The following is a 22,003-nucleotide window of genomic DNA, read 5'->3' on the forward strand; positions in this document are numbered from 1 at the left end:
TTGTTGGTGATTTGAAGGATAATTTAATCAATCTTGTTTTACAGCAAGAGTCAGCCAGGATTTTAGAATGCAGTCATAACACCCTAACACATCACCGGTCACCCTCAAATAATTTCCCAATGATGCGTCAGACCCTTCTCTGCACTGTCAGGAATAAAATTCTGGAGGCAAAAAGCTAAAGCCTTTATTTATTTATTATTTTGTTGTCCCAAAAGTAGTCACATTTGAACATACATTGTAAAAAAAAAATACCCACTACGAGAATGTTTTAAATTATTGAATGTATACTTTCCATGGGTAGCTAAAATTCCCAAAATAAATACATAAGCCTGTTGACCAGAATTTTCCTATAGTTGTATTTTATTAATTATGTATTCATTATTTCTTGTGGGTGTAAAAAGCAGTTTTGAGCTCTTAAGGTATAATATTCATTGGCATATTTTATGAATTTAAGATTACAGCGTGTCAAACAAGGGCATTTGACAGTTTGTTTTTACAGAGGGTGTTCCACTTTCTCTCTATGTTTACATACATTTATTTAAGTACATGTTCACACTCTGGGATACACTTCTGGAAAAGTTATGACATGATACAATTAGTTAAAGAGAGGTTATACTGAGGTATTTGGTCTGAATATCAGGAAGGGGGAATTGAGTATTACACATTGGGGCTGTATAACTCATAAACTGCAATAATACAATGACTTTATTTACATGTCTGTGAGTTTACTGATAGTTACACTACATTTTAAACATTAAATAAGATTTTAGAAAATTTAAACTTTTTTTTATTTATGCAAAGATGAATAGTGGGTAATATAGTGACCTGGTAGAAATGATATTAAGCCACATCAAATGAAAATGATGCTATTCCACATAGGAAAGTTTGAATTAATGTTTTAAGTTATTGCTAATAGAGTAAGTTTTTGCTACACCACAATCAGCAAACTCTTGATTGGCATTTAAATGCACTTGTCAAGTCATAGAATTCAGAGGAAAGAAATATTTGGAAAGCACATGTCGTCGCACAAGTCAGACAAGTCTCATGAGTGGATAAGACAGTCAGTACCTGTCTGACTAGTGAACAGAGAAAACAGACAACAAGTTTTAAGAGCTAGAAATTTCAGGCCCTGGAGAGCAAAGTTGTATTTATGAACAGGATAAAATTATCCAAAGTAATGTGGACACCCACTCTAAAAAAGATGTGGCTGTTAAACTTTTTTAGATATATATTTTTATCACTGTCAGCACCACAAACAAAATTCCATTCACCTCCATTTGGGGTGGAAGCAGAAATCCAACACAGATATCCCAAAACCTGAACAAATGAAACCACAATAACCTACATGATGTGATACAACTAGAAGAAAGTGATCAACTATTTGTATCCATTATTTGAAATCAGTTGGAAGGAGACCAAGATGGGAATGTGACAATGTGAATGTATGTATGTTTATTATTATTATATTATTATTACAATTATAATGATAATAATAATAATAATTATTATTAAAACTAATTGATGCATTCATATACTGTCCATACTGACCATTAAGAGATGCCTTCCTAACGTGTTACCAATGTAAGTGATGGAGGACAAAATCCACAATACTTGTTCTGTTAAAAAAAATAATTTCTATGTTTATCTCAGGTTAATATGAGGCCACAAGGTCATACATAGACAAATTAAGTTGATATATTAGCAGTCTTTTTAGTATGAAATTCCCAGATGTTAAATTCTGTGTTTCCACTGTAACTTACAATATCCACTGGACCTGTTTGACTCAGATAGCTGAAACCTCACATAACCCTCAGATAAATTTGGAATTTTTGCACATAGAAAGGACTGTGGATTTTGTCTCCCATCACTTACTTTGACCAGGATGAATGATTACAGCAAGACAAACATATATCATATATGGGCACATGACTATTGATCCAAGACTGACTTGACCAAAAACAATATGCCAGTGCAGTATTAGAAATAAGTACATGCTCATTTTAGTGAGTGAAAAGTACATTGATTTTGTTATAAAGTCAAATTTATAGCTATTTATCACAAGTATTCTTCACACATATTTTGTTGTGTTCCAAACAACACTGTTTATTTTTACAGCAATCCCATCTATGGCCAGCCCAGTTCTCGCTTGGATTGCCTGGCAGCCAGTGCATTTCGGGCAGGATAGTAGCAGGTGGGTTTTGCCTGACGGACTAGTTTATTGTTTGTCTAGTTGCATTAAATTATACAGGTAAGTTTGCTGGAAGATACAATCACATCTGTGGCCAGCCGCAGTTCTTACTTGGATTGGGGGGGGGCTTGCAAGTATGGAAGCTAAGGACAGTTTGGAGAATTCTCAACGCTATGTGCAGCCCATGCTTAGATTGGACAGGATGGCAGTGGACTCCTGTAGTCATCCAGAATGACGTGTATGAAGGGAGAGAGTTGACAGACACAAACAACACGGCACTTCATGCCTTTGGGTTGATGTCCAGGGAACTTGGCCGCTTAATGTCCACCATCACTGTGACACGACGTCAGGTGTGGCTAGCTCAGGCGCCTATATCTGACAATTGTAGGAATACTCTGCATGAGCTTCCTGTTGTGCCATGCCAGTTGTTTGGGCCGGAGGCAGGAAGAACATTCGAGTGCAGGAAGCAGTCAAGCCAGGCTTTGGATGCCTGGGGTCATCAGGGCACGGGACCCGCCGCTAGTTGGCTTCAGCCCAGAAGGGAGCAACCTCAACATCATCAGCCCCAGTGGATACAAGGGCGCAAGTTGAGGGCTCTGAGTTATCGGTGAGCAGATTTTCACAGCTGGATTACTGGGCAACCAATTCCGAAGATGCATGGGTTTTGAAAATGGCCCAGAACATATCCCAGGGGTTCAGGTTGCACTTCCACCACTGGCCCCCACCACCCACAGGGGTCAAGGTTACTTCGGTCACCGACTCGTAAATGCCCTGTGTTTGTCGCAGGAGACTGCCACACTCCCAGGCAAAAAGACCATCACATTAGTACACCCACGTACACAGAATGATGGGTTTTACTCAATGTATTTCCTCATACCAAAGAGAGACAATTCTCTCAGGCCTGTACTAGGCCTAAGGAGGTTGAACATGTATTTGAAGGTCCTTCCATATTGGATGCCCTGTACAAATGACTTCCTTCAGACTATCACTCCAGGAGAGTGGTTCATTTCCATAGACCTGAAGACATTCCTATTCACGCAGATCACAGGAAGTCTCGCCACTTTGACTTTCAAAGTCAAGCCTATCAGTTTGCCCACCTTCCATTGGGTTTATCCCTTGCTCCTCGCACTTTTACAGAATGCATGAAGGCAGCCCTAACATCACTGTGCCTGAAGGGAGAAAAGATTCTCCCTTACCTCAACAATTGGCTTATTTGTGCCCTCTCATTCCAGGAGGCAGAACAAGATACATACAAGTTCCTTCCTCATATCGACGAATCAGGAATTTGTCTAAATTGAGAGAAGAGCTCATTGCACCCAACACAGCGGACAAATCACTTATGATAGACGTTCTTGCCAACATCTGGTTGAGAGGTCTCATTTAAGCATTCCATCCGATTCCTCTGATAATGCCCACTTTCCACAGGGTGAAGCTGTCAGATAACAAAGTCCTGAGGGTGCCCCCAACTGGCAATTGAGCATTTGGTTATCCACACTCATCAGTCTATTGGACAAAGAATCTTAGCATCTCCCAGTGAGGATGGACCTCCTGTCCCAGTTGGATGGGAAAGTTTGGCATCTGTTTCTGAGCCCCCTTTAGCTCAAGGTATGACCATTAAGAGGGATCAGCCACTCCTGAATGGGCTTGAACCCTCAGTTTGTGAGAACTTGCGGAGTGCACAGGCTCTTTCTACAAGGACAATGTATAAACACTGTTGGGCTGCATTTTCCTCATGGTGCAGGGACAGGGTGTATGTCTGCAAGACATATTGCAGTATTTGCAGGGTCTTTTTGAAGCTTCAACCTTAATGGTTCATGTGGCAGCTATATCACTGAACCATAGCCATATTGTTGGCAGGCCATTTGCCAAGCATTACAGGGTGGCACAGTTTGGCTGAAGATAGAGGTCTGAGGTTGTACTCTAACAGGTGAGGAGCAAGGAGCACGAGGGAAAACAGCGATAACTCATGTAAATACTAGGAGGCGTAGAGAGTTGCTACCACTGAAGCAGGCTGAACAATCTAGTGAGGAGTGAAGGGTGAGCTGGCATACTGGAGCCATTGGAGATGAGTAGATTGCCATCAGGTGTGTAGGAATGCCAGGAGCCAGAAGAGCTAAACAACACACACACACACCCACCCACCCACACACACACACACACACACACACACACACACACACACACACACAGACAAACAGGGGAGGAGGAGACACAAGGGAGAACAGGGAAGACACAGGAAAACACAAGGGAAGGGAGAGACAAACTAATTCACAGCCTGAGCCATGACAGGAGACATCAATGAAAACTGGTTTTCTGTTGGCAGAACAACAGCCAAGTGTGTGAGTGAACTCCATGCCCTTTCTATCATTCCTACGTGCCTGCAATGGAAGGCAGACGGTTGGGGGGTGTCACTGTGGTCAATATCTCTTTGTCTCCCCCAGCCATATTAATAAAGCCATAGAATTGGAAGCATACCACACCTTTTAGATCAAAGCTGGAGGAGAGAGGAAGTTTGATGTGTCCAGTCCGGGCATTGCGACTATACATTGAAGTAAAACAGAGCTTTAGGTGCTCGGAGCAACTGTTTGTGTGCTACAGTGGAAAGACCAAGGGACAGGCACTGTCTAAACAGAGGCTTTCCCATTGGATTGTTGAGACAATCAAATAGGCTAATGAGGTAGCAAGTAAACCTGTCCCCTCAGATGTTTTCTGTCCCTTGACAAGGGGTGTGGCCACGTCCTGGGCGGTAATGAGAGGGATGTCACAACAGGAAATCTGTGCAGCAGCGTTCTGGACAGCGCTTTGCACATTTTTGAGGTTCTACCACCTTAATGTGGCCTCTGGATCCACGCTAGCGTCAACCATTCTGCCATTGGCTTCTACAGGTTGACCAGTCGGTGGCTATTGGTTCCTTGTGACACTACAGGAAAGAGTCATCCACTTTGTTCAGTCAGGAAGGAATGAAAAGAATGGAAGCTGCAAAGGCAACTATAGTTCTGTTAATTCCTGAATGACTCATGCTGGTCACTCGGAAACTTTTCAGGGCTAGAAGATTCTGAGAGGCCAGATGTGGGCTACCACATGGCATTTATAGCAGGGACGTGCAGGTAATCTACACTTCATGTACATGACTTATACAGAACTATACTTACCTTTCATTATTTTCCCAAAGCCTCCAGTCACACAAGGTTCAGGTAATATACAAGCATGACTTCTGTGATCTGGAGAGTGAAACTGTCAACTGATGACATTTATCATCAATTATCATCAATTTATCATTTATCATTCAAGCAATTGAGTGGCTGGACATTTACAAAACATCACTGCAACTGTGTTTTGGAAAAATCATTGAAAATGTATTTGCCTATTGCATGTTAATGCTACCTCTATCAGTTGCAAACTATCTACTATACTTTGATGCCTAATTCTGTATCCAAAGTGCTGTGGACAACATGAAGACTTTCTGTCCCTGCCACAGTCACATAAGACTGTCTGCTGAATTTCAACACTGATAGAGAAAGGAATGGACATAACTGTTTTATACACTTTAATAAAATATAAAGACTGTATTCAGAAATTAACCTGCCAAACTGCTGGTTTTACTCCTAAAGATGTGATATTAATGCCGAGCTGTCCATCCTGATTTATTTGTAATCAGATAATGTATGTTGCTGTATTTATTACTTTAGGTCTCTAAGAGGTTTCCTAAAGTAAAATTAGCTATTTTGGCTCATTGTTAAGATGGTGCATGGCTGCCATTTTATTAGTGATGCGCAATCCAATACTGAGACTGGATCAGTATCAATGTGTATGTTGGCTAACTATATGATCGGTGCATCCACAGAGTGTTGTTCACAGCCATTGTTGCTCACAAGTTGTTCAGGTAATCCAAATCAATCAAACACTTCATACATTTGGCTGTACTCTATGAACATCCATCATCCTCAACATAAATGTGAATTTGTTGCAGTGACTTTTCCAGTCATTTGCATGCCTCAGAACCTTTTTTTCCCATCATAAAGGGAGATGCTACTGATAAACACAATACATACACATACACAATAAATACAATTTCCATTGTGTTAACAAGTCACCTGGCTCCACTTCATTATATCATTCAGGCAATTAAACTTTATTTACATAGCACCTTTCCTACAAGTTAGTGCAATTCAGTGCTTTACAGATGGATCACAAGCTGATAATGACAGAAACAAACAGTAAAATATTCTGAGACTTATGCGCATAAGAAATAAAAATGTTGAAAATTTAATAATAAACTCAATAGAGTAGATAAAAATAGATTCATAAAACAATAAAATAGATATAAAATAGATAAAAGAGAGTAAAACATTTTAAAACATCAAGACAATAAAATCAATGATTAAATAAAGTAAATAACAGCCTTTAAACATTCTAACCCAAGGTGGGTTCAATATGCAGGTTTTAAGTTTACGTTTCAAGATATCAACACATAGCATAAAACATAAAAGCAGCCTCACCAAAGGTTTTTGTCCTGCGCTTTGGAACAACTAAAACACTTGTGCATGTAAGGACTGTGTTAAATGTTCACTCCTTCCAGTCCCAGTCAGTAGCAGATTGATGAATCAATTCTTATCATGTTTTTTGAGTACACCAGAGATCATTGAGATAATCTAATCTGCTGGATATAAAAGTGTTCATTAGACTCTTTGTGTCATTGAGAGAGAGGAATAGCCACACTTTAGCTGTAGTTTTGAGATGATAAAAAAGCAGATTTGGTGACAAGCCCCACATGAGTCCTAAAGTTTAGTTGTGATGTATCCTCATATCCTCCAAGTTTTAATATAACTTCCATTGTGTAGCTTATGTGTTCCACCTTCAGTGGAGTCTATGTGCTCAGAATAAAAAGTAAAAACATCTAATAGATTTTTCCCTAATTCCATCACTGTTTGTCACAGTATACTCTTTGGCCACAGGATGGCAGCAGAAGCTCATTTTGGTTGGTCCACATTTTATATGCCGACGCCTACATTTCTTTTTGTACACTTGATTGGCCACAGTGACACATGTAACAACTGGCTAATTGGAAGCTGGTTAAAGATAATGACTTATCACATGCACTGTGCCAGTGCATATGATTAGCCACAGGGTCAAGGGACTGAGCACACTAGTGACCTGTAAATGACCTTGCATTGCCTGTGATTAGATTGTGTGCAAAAGTAAATTTATGCTTCCAGTTGATGTAGAAAATAGTTTGTTGTTTTTAAATATTCAGGATATCTTTAACTTAATGGCATGGGCCATGTCCTTGTAGGCCTTTATGGCTCAAAATGCAGAACCAGTGAAATTCAACACTCTTGTCTTTTCCGTACATGTATGTGCTCACAGACCTTTTCCACTCCAGTCAGTAAATTTAATGGTGTTTTCATCATGTTGTGCACTGTGACATAATGTTAAAACCCCTGTAGAGACACCAATACAAATTAGAGTCAAAATAGACTCTAAAGATATTGTTTTGCCATTGTCCTTTACTTTAGCAGAAGTAGCTATAGCACAGTGTCAAAACGCTGCATTCAGTCTTTTTTTCTAAAGTATTCATAGTTTTGCAAAAATTACTGTACAACAAATCATTATAGTCATTCTGCACCATTATTCCAGATGTTCTCTGCATGCCTACAAGTGAAAAAAAAAAAAAAAAAATTGGAACCATGTTGCTCTTTATTTAAAAAGATGCTGAGATGAAAGGCGTGAAAACTGTAACAACATAATTAATATTCAGTGGACGTAACTTTTCCAAATGTACACTTTATTTTAAACAAAAGTACAAAAACAAACATCAGATATTTACAATACTTGCATGGCAACGTTCACTTTCTTTGGTCATTCTTCCAATTTGATGGTTTTACATAAGGTAGACAGCAGCTTGGAGGTCTGAGATTACAACATGCTGAATCTATTCAACCAGACGCTGAACAACCCACTGATGACTCAGAACTTTTTTTGTAAAGTCTGCAAGCAATTTATCTATGGTTTAAATCCAAGATGTGAATTCTGTGTCAATTATTGAATTTGCCTACCAGGACATTTATTCTTGTTCAATATAAATAGCAAAAAGAAAATTAAAACCACATATTTCACAATTACATCCTGGTCATTTTCAGATTCAGGAAATGCTCATAAAAGACCAAAATTGTGACATGTACAGCTGCGTGTATTCCGTCGTATTCTACACAAATTTGACATGAAAAAAAAAGAACCCTAGTGCACATCACAAACTGAAGCAATTACAGGTAGATTTGCAATAGAAGGCAAACATATCATAACGACTACTTTCAGACAAACGTCCTGTCCACTCTGTGTCCTCGATTACAAAATTCTGCCATGGCTAGATGATAAACAAGCATACCTCAACTCTGATGGAGCACAAATTGAGAATTCAATTACAACCCCTGACAGGTAAACTAAAGTATCCTTTCATTACTACAGGCTCAAACACATTCTCTTGGGGAAAAGCATGAAAACAAACAGGTTTACGTAAAACAATCTGTGCAGCCAAACTAAAGCCAGTAAAATGAGTTGAATTATGCACATACATTCTCTCAATAATCTACGTGCTTTTGAAATACAGTGGTTATGTTGAATGTACAGTACATTTTTTTTAAACAAAAGAGAGAGAGCAAAAAAATGTAATTCTTCTCTCCAGGAGGTACACACGATCAAAGAACAAGAAAAGCATGTAACACCAAAGAACTCACATCACCTATTTCCTGCAATGCAACATGTAATCATATTTCCATCTATAACTAATACCGAGTATTACAATATACCCTTAGCCCTTTTAGGAATTTCATCTCGATTTCAATATTTTATTCATGGCTGAACGAACAAACTGAAACAAATGCAGGTATGAACAGATTTTGCACACCCATATTGAAGGCAGAGGTTGTTTGACTGTGATGACTGTGAAACTAAGAAGTGATGGTGATGATGTCCCTCGGCCCCCTGCTATGTCTCTGAGGGACAAAGAGTCAAAGATAGACTAATGCAGGCCTACACATCCTTAACAGCGAAGGCAAACTGGTCTAGTAGTAATTTTACTTGCGTCAACTAACAAAACCAAAAAGACTTGAATTTTCTCAGTTTCCCAAAATGCATTCTAACTAACATGAACCCTAATAGTAGACAAGTTTACACATGTATCAGTAGTGCAGAAGAGTTATGTATATCACATACAGTATCCATTCATTTCTTTTTTTTTTTTTTCTTTTTTTTTTTTTTTAGGAATGGCGGGGTGAGAGGTCGAGGGGCTCGGGGGGTGTTTGGATATGCTGTTTAGTAAAATTCTCCCTGAAACCAAATCCAAACCATCTTCATCCCAATGTACACGCTTTTTTTTTTTTTTTTTTTTTCCCCAAAGACAGAGGTGGAGAGAAATGTGCAAAAGTTCCATGTTCTCACTGGAAAGAAAAGAAGAAATTTAAACAATGTCATTTGAAAGAGAATGACTTTGTAAATGTTTATTTTAGCACATGATGGAAATATTTTGTTGCCTACCTTTCACATTCCCAAAGGATGTTTGCTGTTTCTTTACACCTCAGCTTTTTGGCTGTTCTCCTCCACTTTCTCCTCCAGTTTTTTCTCCTCCTCAGAAGACCCGTTCTCCTTTTCACCGGTCTTCCAGCTGCCTTGCCTGTTTAGAATAAATCATGTTGATAATTCTTCCCTTTACAGTCAACTGTATATTTTATGATGGTGTGTTGTCTACACTACACTGTGTAGAATAATAATTAAAATACATTGTCCACTTACATTAAATGGGAGAGGCATATATCCCTGTACTGCCATTAAGCACTTACTTAATGTTAGCAAGTTACAGTATGTGTTCATGATCAAGAGCTAATTCCCTAAATTTGGAAAATATAAGACTGCTTCATGTTCTGCGCTTAATTGTGCTTAACTATACATTTATACTCCTCATGTGTACATGTGTTTTTAGCTGCACACACAGTGTACAAAATAACATTTATCGCTTAATACTTTAACCATGCTGTACCTAAACTAATCAAATAATAAAGCTTGATTTCTTCAGTACATCTAAAAAAGTATTTGAAAAAACAATTACATATAGTATAAACTGAGTCAGTATAACTGTTATTGAATAGTGAAAATATAACTGTTTTTTTTAAATAGTGGAAAATTGTCATATTGCATAAAGAAAATAGAGGCTGTGAATATAATGACAGGAGGCCCAGATAAATGTAAACAAAACAGGTGATATTAGCTCACTGGGCCACATGTCAGGACCATTGCAAAAGTGAAGTAGTGAATTCAAGAATTTTATGAAGATTAGTATCATTATCATATAATAGAATTAACATTTTTAAAAAGGTTCACTGTTGACTTCTTACTTGGACTTCTTCATGTAGACCCAGTATGCCAGGCCTATAATCATAGTGGCGATGAGGAGACCGACCACAACTCCAACCACCAACTTGGTTTGGTCACTATCCTCAGACTGGTCTGTAACAAAGGTAAAACCGAAACATCAGACCTGGGACACACGTCTCAGTATGAAACTCCAGCCAGATTGCGTGTGAATACAGGGAAGAAAAAAGTCATTATGTGCAATAAGTGCGTTGATGAATGGACACATCCGCATGGTACATGGTTATGACTCACTGAGTTAAATGTTAATGGAACAAATTCTTAGTTTATGACTCATTTCATCATCAGCCAGTGGGATTATGGACAATGTTGACAATTTGTCAGGATGCTGGTAGCTCCATTCCTCTTACTCCTTCATAACTGTATTTTATCTACAGAAACACTGTCCAAATATTGTATTTCCCGTAGCACACTCCAAGGTGACGTTGAAGGTAAATATTTGATAAAGATCCTTCTTTCAGTGAGCAACATTTGATCCCCCCATAGTCTTTACTCACCCCACCCCTCCCACTGTTTCTTACAAGCAAGAAGACTGCTACAACTTACCTTGTTTATCCATTCTCACCTCCACAAATACTGAAATCAGATATAAAATAAAATTAACGTCCAACCAAAAGAAAAAAAAATACAAAATCAAGATTGATGTCCAGGAAAATTGCTATTCTACTTCTATTCTACTTTTGCATGCAAATAGTCCAAAGAGGGAACAGATTAAACCCAGCATCCCAACATACACACACCGAGCGAGGTGTGTGAGTGTCCCAAACACACAGGAATGAGTAAGCAAGAAAGCAGAGGATGGTATTAACACTGCATGCTTTGGGACAACGGTGTGTACAAAAAGTGCTAAGTGCATGCATCAGTTACGTTTTGACAGTGACATAGAGGATGATAAAAAAAGTCAGATGTTCATTCAGTGATCATCAAAAGGCAAACCACCACAGATATTACTGTACACAAAGCAAAATCTCTTCATACCGCAGAAGCAGCATTAATCTTTGCTTTTAGATGTATCTAATTATGTTTTTCTTCTGACATCATATCACTTTTCTTTCCATAATTTGGACTAAAAGTCTGAAATAAAGTCAACTAATTGGTTGATTATACAAAGTTTATGTCAGTGAATGTCACAAATGTCATGAAAGCCCTGAATGGTGTGTGAAAAGTCCACAGATAAAATATCCTAAATTAGATGGGTTTACCCTCAAGTACATACCTGCTGAATTATTGTAGTTTTATTAAAGCATTTCAACATTATGTCAAGTCAGCATGCAGACAGAAAGAGTTGTGAGCAGAGTAGGAAAAACATTTACAAAGACAGATTACGTAGTTTGGCTTTAGTGGACAGAGATGAGAGAACCATATTACCACTTTGTACTTACAGGATGACACGTTTATAGCTCTGGTGTCCATGCCAAACTCATTGGTCACTGTACAAGAGACAGTTAGATTTGCAGAAGGCACAACTGTGATCTTGTGTGTGATCTTTCCATTGACGAAGGGACTCTCATCAGGCTGATCAAAAACAGAAAAAAAACCCCCACACATGTTAGGACTGTATGTACCACTAGGAGGCGATGTTGGTCCGCCAAATGACTCAGGCTTTTCTTGACAAAGACACAGCATGTGTGCCTCTGGGATATAGACACTTCAGTCTCAGAGGAAAACCCCAGACACAAAGACAAAGTGGCAACACCCTTTTCACATCCTCTACATATACAAAAGGATGTGGCAATTTTGTAAATACCCATTACTGAGCCTGTATTCAAGTCTTAAATTATTCTCTCACTGAATAGGCTTTAAAGGATATGCTGAAAGGAGAAAAAATAAACTTTGACTGAAATGTAGAAATGTGTGTTATCTCCAAAATGCATTGTCCCCTGGTGAAAGAGTCCTGTGCACCTTTGGAATTGATTAATTATTACACACAGGTTCAGGTTTTTGAGGTCATTTTTGCGTAGAGACAGTGACTGAATAGACTGAAAAGAATTCTAACCATCCCACACAAGCCCTCGGGTTCATATGTAATTCACACTGTGTCAGTGAGTGGTTCTGCTATCAGTGTGCACACAGGTATACGACAGAAACAAAGGATGAAAAAAAGGTCCATTTAAGAACTAGACAATTTTTGTCTTCATGACAGTCTGGTGCAAAATACTGTGCTTGAACCTCAGAGAAAATGAAGAAATTTACTCTTCCAAAACACTGAGCACAACCACCTAGAAATGTTTGGACGAGATAAGTTCAAAATTGTGACAGCTGGGGAAAAAATACTAACAGCGCAAACCGCCATGCTCATGACAGAGCGTATTCAGTCACTCTGCAGTACAGAGAGAGCGACAAAAGCAAAGCATGAACTATCTCAGGACCAAGACACTGGCAAACCTTGAATTATTTTTGCTCGCCCACAGAATCCAAAGGGAGGAGGCCTTAAACAGACAGTCTGTGTTTAGTCACATCACTTCACATCGGTGCTCATGTTATTCATAGGTTTGTTCTGAGGGAAACAATACCATTACATTAAAACGACCACATGATCATGTTAGTGGTTTGTCTTCGCTGCTTCTGGAACTGTTTATAGTGTCTGCGCATTCAGTGCGGGAACAAGTGTATTTTAAGAAATTGTTTGATGACACCTAAATAGCTCAAAATATACTATATCCACAAAGTGGATCAAAGTGTATCAAAACCATTCACCAGCTGCTGATAGAAATAATTTTCAATATGTCTGAGCTACTTTAGATGCTGTCCAAAGATGAGATGTCACAGCAGTTGTTGAACAAGACAAACCTGTTGATACTTTACATTTGAATTTGAACCCCCGCCCCCCAACCCAACCGGTTGAGGCAGACAGCCGCCCACCATGAGCCGGGTTCTGTTCTGTTCTGTTTCTGCCCCTTAAAAAGGAATTTTTCTTTGCCACTTTTTCCAAGTGCTTGCTCATGGGGGACTGTCGGGTCTCTGCTGCAAGCAATATTATAAAGAGTCTAGACCTGTTCTATATAAACCTTTGCTATGATTGAGGGTCATACAAATAAAATTTTATTTCATTTCAATGACAACCAGTACTGAGTTATCATAAAAAGAATGATGGATTAAAATGAAAAAGGAAGGGAACATTCAAAGCATCTTAAATGATGGGATAATTTGAAAACTTAACCAGGATGTGCAGACACTTGTTAAAGCTGATATCCATCTTGTTTGTTTTATCAAGCTTATAGGGGGAAACTCTTTCTCTACAATATGAAATTAAAAAAATCAACTTGTTATGGCTTGTTGTCTTGTAAATTGTCTTAGATGACAGTAATGGTAAATTTTGAGGTTCAGTTATTCAGCGGTGTCAAACTTCACATTTTCCAGGTTTTGCAATAGCTGGTTCAAACAAAGGACAGGCTTCAGTGGGTGTCAGCAAGTCAAGAGATACAGATTTCAGCTTTAAAGTTATAATCCTTGACATTTTGATTAAATCGAACCCTGATTTTGATATGATGTATGGTCGAGATTTTTTTCCGCAACAGCCCGTTGTATTTACATTAATTAATTAAGTATTCTTCATCGTTAGTGGCTATTCAAACGGCCTACCTATGCACAAGGGATTCACAAAAAACCAATGCTGCACATAACTCAGCTTTGCTGTCAGTAATATTACTTGAGTTTGCTTGGTTGAGCTGTAAACAGATGCACCAGTTGCTCTTCTGTTGTATGTTTGATAAAGCACCCGCTCAACGACTGTTTACTGTAGTATTAAACCACAATTACTGTTACTATGGTAACCGGGGAGATTGCCAAATGAACCAGGACCGAAATCTTAAGGATTACAATTTTAAACTGTGCTTGTAAACAATACGTCATTGAAAAAGTGGGGAATTATGGTATGGGCTATACACAGTGGCAGTGGACAAACTTGGCAAAGGTAAAAGGGTTGTTTGTCAACCAAAAACCATGTTCCCACAGTATGTTTGTTTTTATTCAGTTTACAGAGTTTTTTAGTATCATCAGCACACCTCCAACGCTCATCCCCCTGGTGTGGACTAGGGATGTTACGATATACTGATATTATGTTGATAATACACATAAGATATTATCATGATGGCAAATGTTCGGCCTTGTTGTTTTTTTGTTTATACGTTCATCTGGTTGCCCTTTCACTACACTGTGAATATGTGAAGTGTAACTGTTCGTCGTGTGCGCTTTTGTACAGTTATGGTTACAGACTCTGGAGACTCCTTACCCTCCATTTCATTCGCCAAAAAAGAGGCAAAACACACAATAAACAAAGCTAAAGACGAATTTGATAACATTATTATTATCAGAATTACCATTATCATCATTATTATTATTATCTTAAAATTTTCTATAGATATCGTTCTATATCATCATACAGACAATATTGTTTTCGTGGATTATTTTGGCCACGATAATCGTGTGGTGATCGATGTGGTCTGATATTGTGAAAGCCCTAGCATGAACACCATGAATAAACTCGGACACAAGCAAGTATACTGCAGTTTTGCATTCAGCCTTACAGCACATTTGATTTTGTTAACTGTGTCTATTGACAAAATCCTGCATGTAACTGTGCTGGGAATCTCACTGAATTTTGTGAAGGTGAGATAAATATGTGTGGAGTTAAATGAAATTGATGGTTATGACCTTCTGACATTGTAACAATTATCAGTGCAAGAGTGTGAGTGTGCATACCGAGGTGCCATTGATGCTCCAGGTAACAGCTGGCTTTGGGGAACCTTCAGCCTCACAAATCAAGACTTTATGTTGGCCATCTTCACCACGGTGTTTGGACAGCTGTCTGATGACTGGAGCACCTGCAAGAGGATGTAATTCTTCAGATACATCTGAATGAGAAAATGATTGGTCATGGTTATTTGCTTTCTTGCCGAGAGTCTGATGAAAAGATAGACACCGCTGGCTGTAGCTTCATCTTTGCTGTACAGGTATGTGAATGGTATCAATATTCTCATCTCGCTTTTAGCAACAAAGCAAATAAGCTTATTTCCCCAAATCTCCGAGTTTCATTTAAACCCTTACCTTCAACAAGCAGCTCAACAGAAGCTTTTCGGCTGAGGAGCCCCATTGCCACCTCGCACTCGTACCGACCGGAGTCCGAGTAACTCAGCGTTTTAAACTTAGGCTCTTTATCCATTTTTACATTGTCCTGAATTGAATGATAAAATATCAGCACTGTCAATAAAAAGCACAAACTTTTCTTCGTTCATTCACTTACTTTGCTGTTTAAACAATTGCTTTTTACCTTTGTCCAGGAGACCTTTGGTTCTCCGGAAGCATCAATCCGGAGAGTTAGATTTAAGGCCTCACCAGCTCTCTTCACGATGTTCCCAGAGGGGCTTAAATTGATGTCTAAGTCTAAAAAGAGAGAGGAGAGTGGTGAAAACATGGTTCAGAGGCCTGATGAGGGTTGAAACATTCCTGCTGTTAACCATATAGCCCTGCACTTGGCTCACAGCCCTGCAGATTCAGCTTATTAGAGGCAGAGCGATTGACACAACACTTTTCCCCACAAAGCACAGGAAGACAAGTAGGCTGGCAAAGAGATGCATTACGACTTTCTTTTCTCTAATACACACTTCCCACTTTCATTGTAATAGGTGTAGGTAGAAAAGAAATTACACAGACATTAATGCTGGTGGGTGGCATAACTTCAGTAATTTCAAATATTCAGTCACACAGTGTATCAATATCTTGGTTTCTTACAGTTTACTGTGATGTCCTCAGATGCTTCCAACATGGGGTTGTCAATGAGGGAGCATTTGTATTCACCACTGGCGTCACGTGAAACATTCACGATGGTGTAAGTGTCTGCATTTTCCACTTTCACCATTTCTTCCTTCAAAGACACACAATCAGACAAACAGTAATTAGTCTATGATGCCTTATAAGAGGAAAGAAGAGGTGGCATCATAAATCTATAGATGCAATAGTAGCAGGAATAGAAGGAATTTCTGTTTTTGGTGAGATATTGATGAGGATGTGTACCTTAAGGTGGAAGTTAAAGCTGGTAGGAGCTGGGTTACCATCTGCAACGCACTTCAGAGTCACATTGTCTCCTTCTACGAGGGGGTCCTGAGCAACGACCTGAAGGACAATGTTTTCTGTGGAGTCTGGGCAGAAAATAGGAGAAAAAAAAACTCAGAGAGGGGATGTATGTATGTGAGTGTGGCCGGAGTAACAAGTGCAGCGTACGGCTGACTGCGAGGACTGCAGATACCAACTGTGGCAGTGCACTACAGAGAGCTCTGACTTTGTGCATCAGTGCTGGTCATGACCAACGTCAAAATCCAGCTGAGGAGATGGTTGAATTGAAGTCATATTCTCTCAACCAAACAGTCCTTTCAAAGCTCAATGTTTCTGCTCCATCTGAGTCAAACTCTTCACATTTCGTGTAGGAAAATGTTCCAGCATTGATAAGTTCTACTTTCAAGGCCATGTTTTCCAGGTAACTTCAATATTTAATGTTGCGTTTGGTATAAATCCCACTACAGAGTTACACAATCCACATCTCATTTTATATAAAATAAAAGGTGCCATTTCAGATTTCTGTCTCGGCTAGAACTAAAAGAATTACAGGGAAAAGTATTAGTGTAGACAGAAAAATTACACAGGCGGCAGTCTTAGTCCGTTTTTTGTGGTCTTCTTTGAGAGCTTGTGGGTCAGGAGCCGCTGCTGAAAAGAATCCTGAAAAGCCTGGCAAATAACTGCATGTGATGTTGAAAATATGTGACTCTAATCAAATTGTCAGACTAGTGTTACTTTGACTGTATTTTTAAGTCATATTAAATAACATTTGGCAGCTGCACTTGCCAAATATATCACAAAGCCTCATTACAGTCGATAAAACACTTTAATGACTGAAGCTCAGACTTGAAATAAGCCCTGCTGTTTAACAGTGGGGCTTTTTTGACAACAAAAAGCACAAAAAGAAGTGTTTATAAAGTGTTAACTGTCCCATATTTTACAATTTCCTGGTGTTTTGTGTGTTAATATCAATAACAAGATATATTTGTAGTTTTAAGAACCAAAAACCATCTCAGTGTAGTGTCTGGAGCTCTACTAACAACAGGTCGGAGAACCAATCAGAAGAGCCTCTCTTCTGATTAATATAGCAGCATGATCTGCTTTATAATCAAAAAACACGTTGAGATTTGACTCTATACAATATGGAACAGAAAAAAGGCACAGATACCAATAAAATATTCTTATATGGTCAGAGTGATTTTCTAAAAGTAGAAAACCTCTCTGCTGCAGTGTTGTTTCTTTAACTTCTCATATTTTCAACAAAACTGGAGCGTACTCAAAGAGAATCTACTTCCTTCAACTGTCTATTTTTTCCTAAGGATTTCTAGTCTGCAGCTGCATTTGGATCTGTGCCAAAAAACCTAAGGTGATGGACAATTGAGAGATACATATGCCAAGGAACAGTTCGACATTTTTGGTAAATAGGTTTTTTCACTTTCCTTGCAAAAGTTAGAAGAGAAGCAAATAAATCAAATAAGTGATGATAAAACTGAAAAAAAAAAGTCATCACCAACCAACATTTTAGTCTCTTAATTTGTGCCAAAATTGCTCATCTGCAAACAGAAAGTATGTTCAGTGTATGTTGTTGGCAGAGTTTTGTGACTCACAGGTGATGGTGAAGGTCACTGGAGAGGACACCAGCTCTGCGCCCCCAGTGTGCTGAGTGCTGCAGGTGAACTGAGCGTTCGTGTCTTCTTTCTCGGCCGAGTACTCCAGTATGGAGGAAGTGGTTGAGAGGCCAGTAACAGGGTCTACCAGCACAGAGGCTTGGATGGAAATCCCTAGACAGAAAACAAACAACTCTGTCTGAAAACCCTAACAAGAAAACAATGGCGTAATGACCAAAACGCTGTACTCACACTGTCGATGAGGCACAGCGCAATTCATCACTGAAGAATAATTTAGAGCGACTTTCCCAGTCAGAGAGAATAAAAACATCTGTCTATGTGCTGTTTATAAATGTCAAACTTGCCCAAACCACTCCAAAGAGCTGTTTTAGTAGCATTTAAGGACATGCAACAAGATGAGGAACACACACCTTTCCCATCAGCCACCAGAGGTTTATTGTTCTTTAACCACGTGATGTTTGCAGCTGGATTGGCATCCTGTGCAACACATGTTCCAAGCTGTGGAACAAAACAAAAAAAAGATCACAACTTGAGGAAAGAAAACCTGCACTCGGAGACAATATTGAAAAAAATAATCATCATTTCATGAATCTTTATAAATGACTAAACATCTGAGCAAATTAGCTTTTTAGTGCCTCGCCACCATTTGAGGACTGAGGAGTTTTCTGCGCAATAGACCCTGAAATGCCCAAAGCATTTCTAAAGCCCCTCAGATCCTTTGGGTATTTTAATTGCAGGAGGGGGATTCTGCTCTTTACTAATTCATGAGAATCACTTCAAAGAACTCATTACTGTAGTAACATGGTCTCTGCTATGCCTCAAGATACCTTCGCTCAAGCAAGGGATTTCCCATGATAATTTACTGCTTAAAATAATGTAGGTATAAGCAATGTTTATCATTAAAAACCCCACCTTAGTAAGTTTGCCAATCTCTAGTTCCTCCGCTTTGTCAGAAATCTCCAGGCCTTCTGGCGTCTCTGAAACACATTTGAAGAAAAAAGGAAAAACGTGTTAAAGAGCAGGATGTTATTGTAAGTGATTCGTGTGCTGCGTGTTGCTTTTGTCAGTTACAGCAGCACCTTACCTGAAGGAAAAAGGAAAGTTATTTTAGACCTGTGACAGCTTGTACTCACTGTAGATCACCACATTAACTGGGTATTCTGTGATGTCTGCACTAGCCACCACCATGCAGGTGAAAGTCCGCTGGTCAGTCAGCCTGGCTGCAGAAAGCAGCAGGCTGGAGTTCTCGGCCATGCTCACACGGTCCTTGTACTCATCAGTGGCTGTGATTACGGCATTCTGGTTTGTCTGCTTGACCAGCAGGTCTCCTGGAAGACCTTCTCCTTTGTCCTGGAAAGCAGAGGAGAGTGCACTTGTTACATGCCTGTCACATATGGCATTGGCCTCCAATTCAAATAAAAGCACAGTGTTTTGTTCCCCACCCTCAGCTCATGCACTGTCATATGGAGGGACAGATGCATGGTCTAATGCACAGCATATGCACTCAGACTGGGTGTGGCTCAGACATGATAAGTGGGTGTCAGACGGCCTTCACCATTTTGAATCCATTGACCTCTGCCGTGACTTACATATTTCCATTTAGTGATGATGGCGTCGTCTGCTTTAGTGTTGCATGGGATCTCGAGTGTTTCCCCGTACATGCCGATAACAGTGTCCAAACCGCTGACTGCGAAAGAGAAAAGCAAAGCCACATTCGTCAGTTACTTTTTCAGAGGGGCTAATCTGGTCAGCTCCAACACAGCATGAAAGTTTTTGACTGAAAATCGAAATCCGTTATTACTGCGAATGCTTCAAGAGTCCTCCCTTCCTGTATTTAATTGACCGACATTCATCAATACCACTTATTGTTTGCTTAAAAACACCAAGAACAGCCGTTTCTATAGAGTTCTGCTAATTTTACAGCTCCTTTGGAAAGAAAACAACCTTTCCTGCCCTAAATTTCATTGAAAATATCGCCATGGAGACAAAGTGCTTGAGAGGGGGATGGGAGGAGGGTGCAAGCAGAAGCCTCTCAATGGGCTGCTACGAGGGGTTAGAGGGCTGCAGGGAAGAAGAGACTGCCACGGCCCGACTGAAAATGAGGTGTTGCTCAGTTTTTTGTATTCACGTTCACATTTCAGACCTCTCAGAGTTCAGGCTGAGGTAAACGCACAAGTGGTTGTGTGGAAACGAACATCTGACAGCTAAAATCCAAAAGAGCTAGTCAGCAGCTCAGTAAAGTGAATGAGAACAAAGAAGTGGACGGAGTAATTTCTATCAGCTGAATCACTGACAAATAACATTTGTGTATTTACAGGAAAAGTGCCAAACAATTAAGATGCTCGAATATTCTGTGTGCATTCAACCCTGAAATTGTCTGATTATATTCATGCACAAAGAACCAGCTGCAAACTATAATGTCATTTCTGCACTGAAACAAAAGTTGTACTCTCTCTTTCCCTCATCAGACTTTTAAAGATTTCCTTGGAGTGGTGGAAAGATGGCGCAGTCAATTCATTTGCTTTGTGCGTGATACTCATTTGAATCCTGTTTGAATGAAAGTAAATACTTTTACTATGGTTACCATTGTCTACATCAGGACAGAGTAACAACTGGGACCCTGAAGGCATATTTGCACAGTGGAATGTAAGCAGGCAAGTTCAGAAGGCGCGCAAACGTCTGTTTTGTTTCCCACATGTTAAACCCCCCGTCGTCGAGTGTCGTTTTCAACATCGAGACAATTAAACAAGTTCATAAAATAGTTATGTACCGGTCTGATGTATCACTTTTCTAAAGATATAAACATATCAAACAGTTTGCCTCAAGTCAACAGTCTGCTGCTGCTGCCGTCCTCCTGACACTCACTTCACACTTTTCAGTCATCGTTTTGAGCTGTCAACTCTGAAACAACATCGAGTCTGACACTGAACTAACCACCATCTGTAAAGACACTCCGGCAAGCAGACGACAAACAACAGACAAAGTGATTAGAAACAGGGCGGGGCTGCCTTATGCTCCAAGTTGTTTTCTGCTGTTGCTATTACTTATATGACTTCTCTGCCCTGTGGCCACTGTTCTCACTCTGGCATTCTGGAAAATATAATTATTTCTCTTGCAGAGAAATATACAAAAAGATTGAAATATGAAGCTGCTGCCCAGCTTCAAAACTGACTCGGGCTCTGTCCAAATTTGCCTGCTAGCAGCTCTAAAGCCTCCAAATCAACACTCTTGTTGTTATCTTGTTTGTTTGCTTATCTATGTGACAAACACATTTTAGGAAAATAACACCACGAATGTTACTGAAATGTGGCTGTCATAGATACTAAGTGATTCTTTTTTTTTTTTTTATACATTGCTGACTTTTAATGATCTCTATTTGTGCATCATGGTAGTGTATGCACGTTAACACGGCTAGCTAGGCTAGTAAGTATCGACTGCCTGTGCAAGTGGCTAACGTTAATGTTAATTCTTCAACTCTGACCAGTCTGTACCAGAGGTATTAGCGAAAGTATCTAGAGACTTAAGAGCACACTCGTGGGAAAGCTGAGCAGTTAGACCGCTGTGATTAACTATCCAATTAATTTGTTTTGTATATTTCCAGGCTACAACCAGTGCTGCTGCAGCTGAAGCAGCGAGAGAGGGTCAGGAAAGGGATTGCTGTAGCTAATGAAGAGAGAGATGTAGGAGAGGAGGAGGAGGACAGAAGCCAACA

At 39.5% G+C, this 22,003-nt stretch overlaps 1 protein-coding gene across 1 annotated transcript in view; it reads right to left on the bottom strand.

The window, feature by feature from the left end:
- Nucleotides 1-9,574: 9,574 nt before the first annotated feature.
- Nucleotides 9,575-22,003, bottom strand: part of LOC111239333 (CD166 antigen homolog A-like) — a 37,301-nt gene continuing 24,872 nt past the window's right edge. The window contains exons 2-15 of the mRNA XM_022769196.1: nt 19,881-19,978; nt 19,425-19,641; nt 19,204-19,268; nt 18,702-18,789; nt 18,271-18,444; nt 16,625-16,749; nt 16,343-16,475; nt 15,882-15,994; nt 15,659-15,785; nt 15,314-15,435; nt 11,995-12,127; nt 10,576-10,687; nt 9,722-9,857; nt 9,575-9,624 (exon numbers count right to left, since the gene is read on the bottom strand). Coding sequence (XP_022624917.1) covers nt 9,755-9,857; nt 10,576-10,687; nt 11,995-12,127; nt 15,314-15,435; nt 15,659-15,785; nt 15,882-15,994; nt 16,343-16,475; nt 16,625-16,749; nt 18,271-18,444; nt 18,702-18,789; nt 19,204-19,268; nt 19,425-19,641; nt 19,881-19,978 — 1,610 coding nt within the window. The 3' untranslated portion in view covers nt 9,575-9,624; nt 9,722-9,754. The remainder of the gene's footprint in view (nt 9,625-9,721; nt 9,858-10,575; nt 10,688-11,994; nt 12,128-15,313; nt 15,436-15,658; nt 15,786-15,881; nt 15,995-16,342; nt 16,476-16,624; nt 16,750-18,270; nt 18,445-18,701; nt 18,790-19,203; nt 19,269-19,424; nt 19,642-19,880; nt 19,979-22,003) is intronic.

This window comes from Seriola dumerili, unplaced genomic scaffold (assembly GCF_002260705.1).
Source record: "Seriola dumerili isolate Sdu_G_001 unplaced genomic scaffold, Sdu_1.0 BDQW01002293.1, whole genome shotgun sequence".
In the NCBI taxonomy this organism is placed as follows: domain Eukaryota; kingdom Metazoa; phylum Chordata; class Actinopteri; order Carangiformes; family Carangidae; genus Seriola; species Seriola dumerili.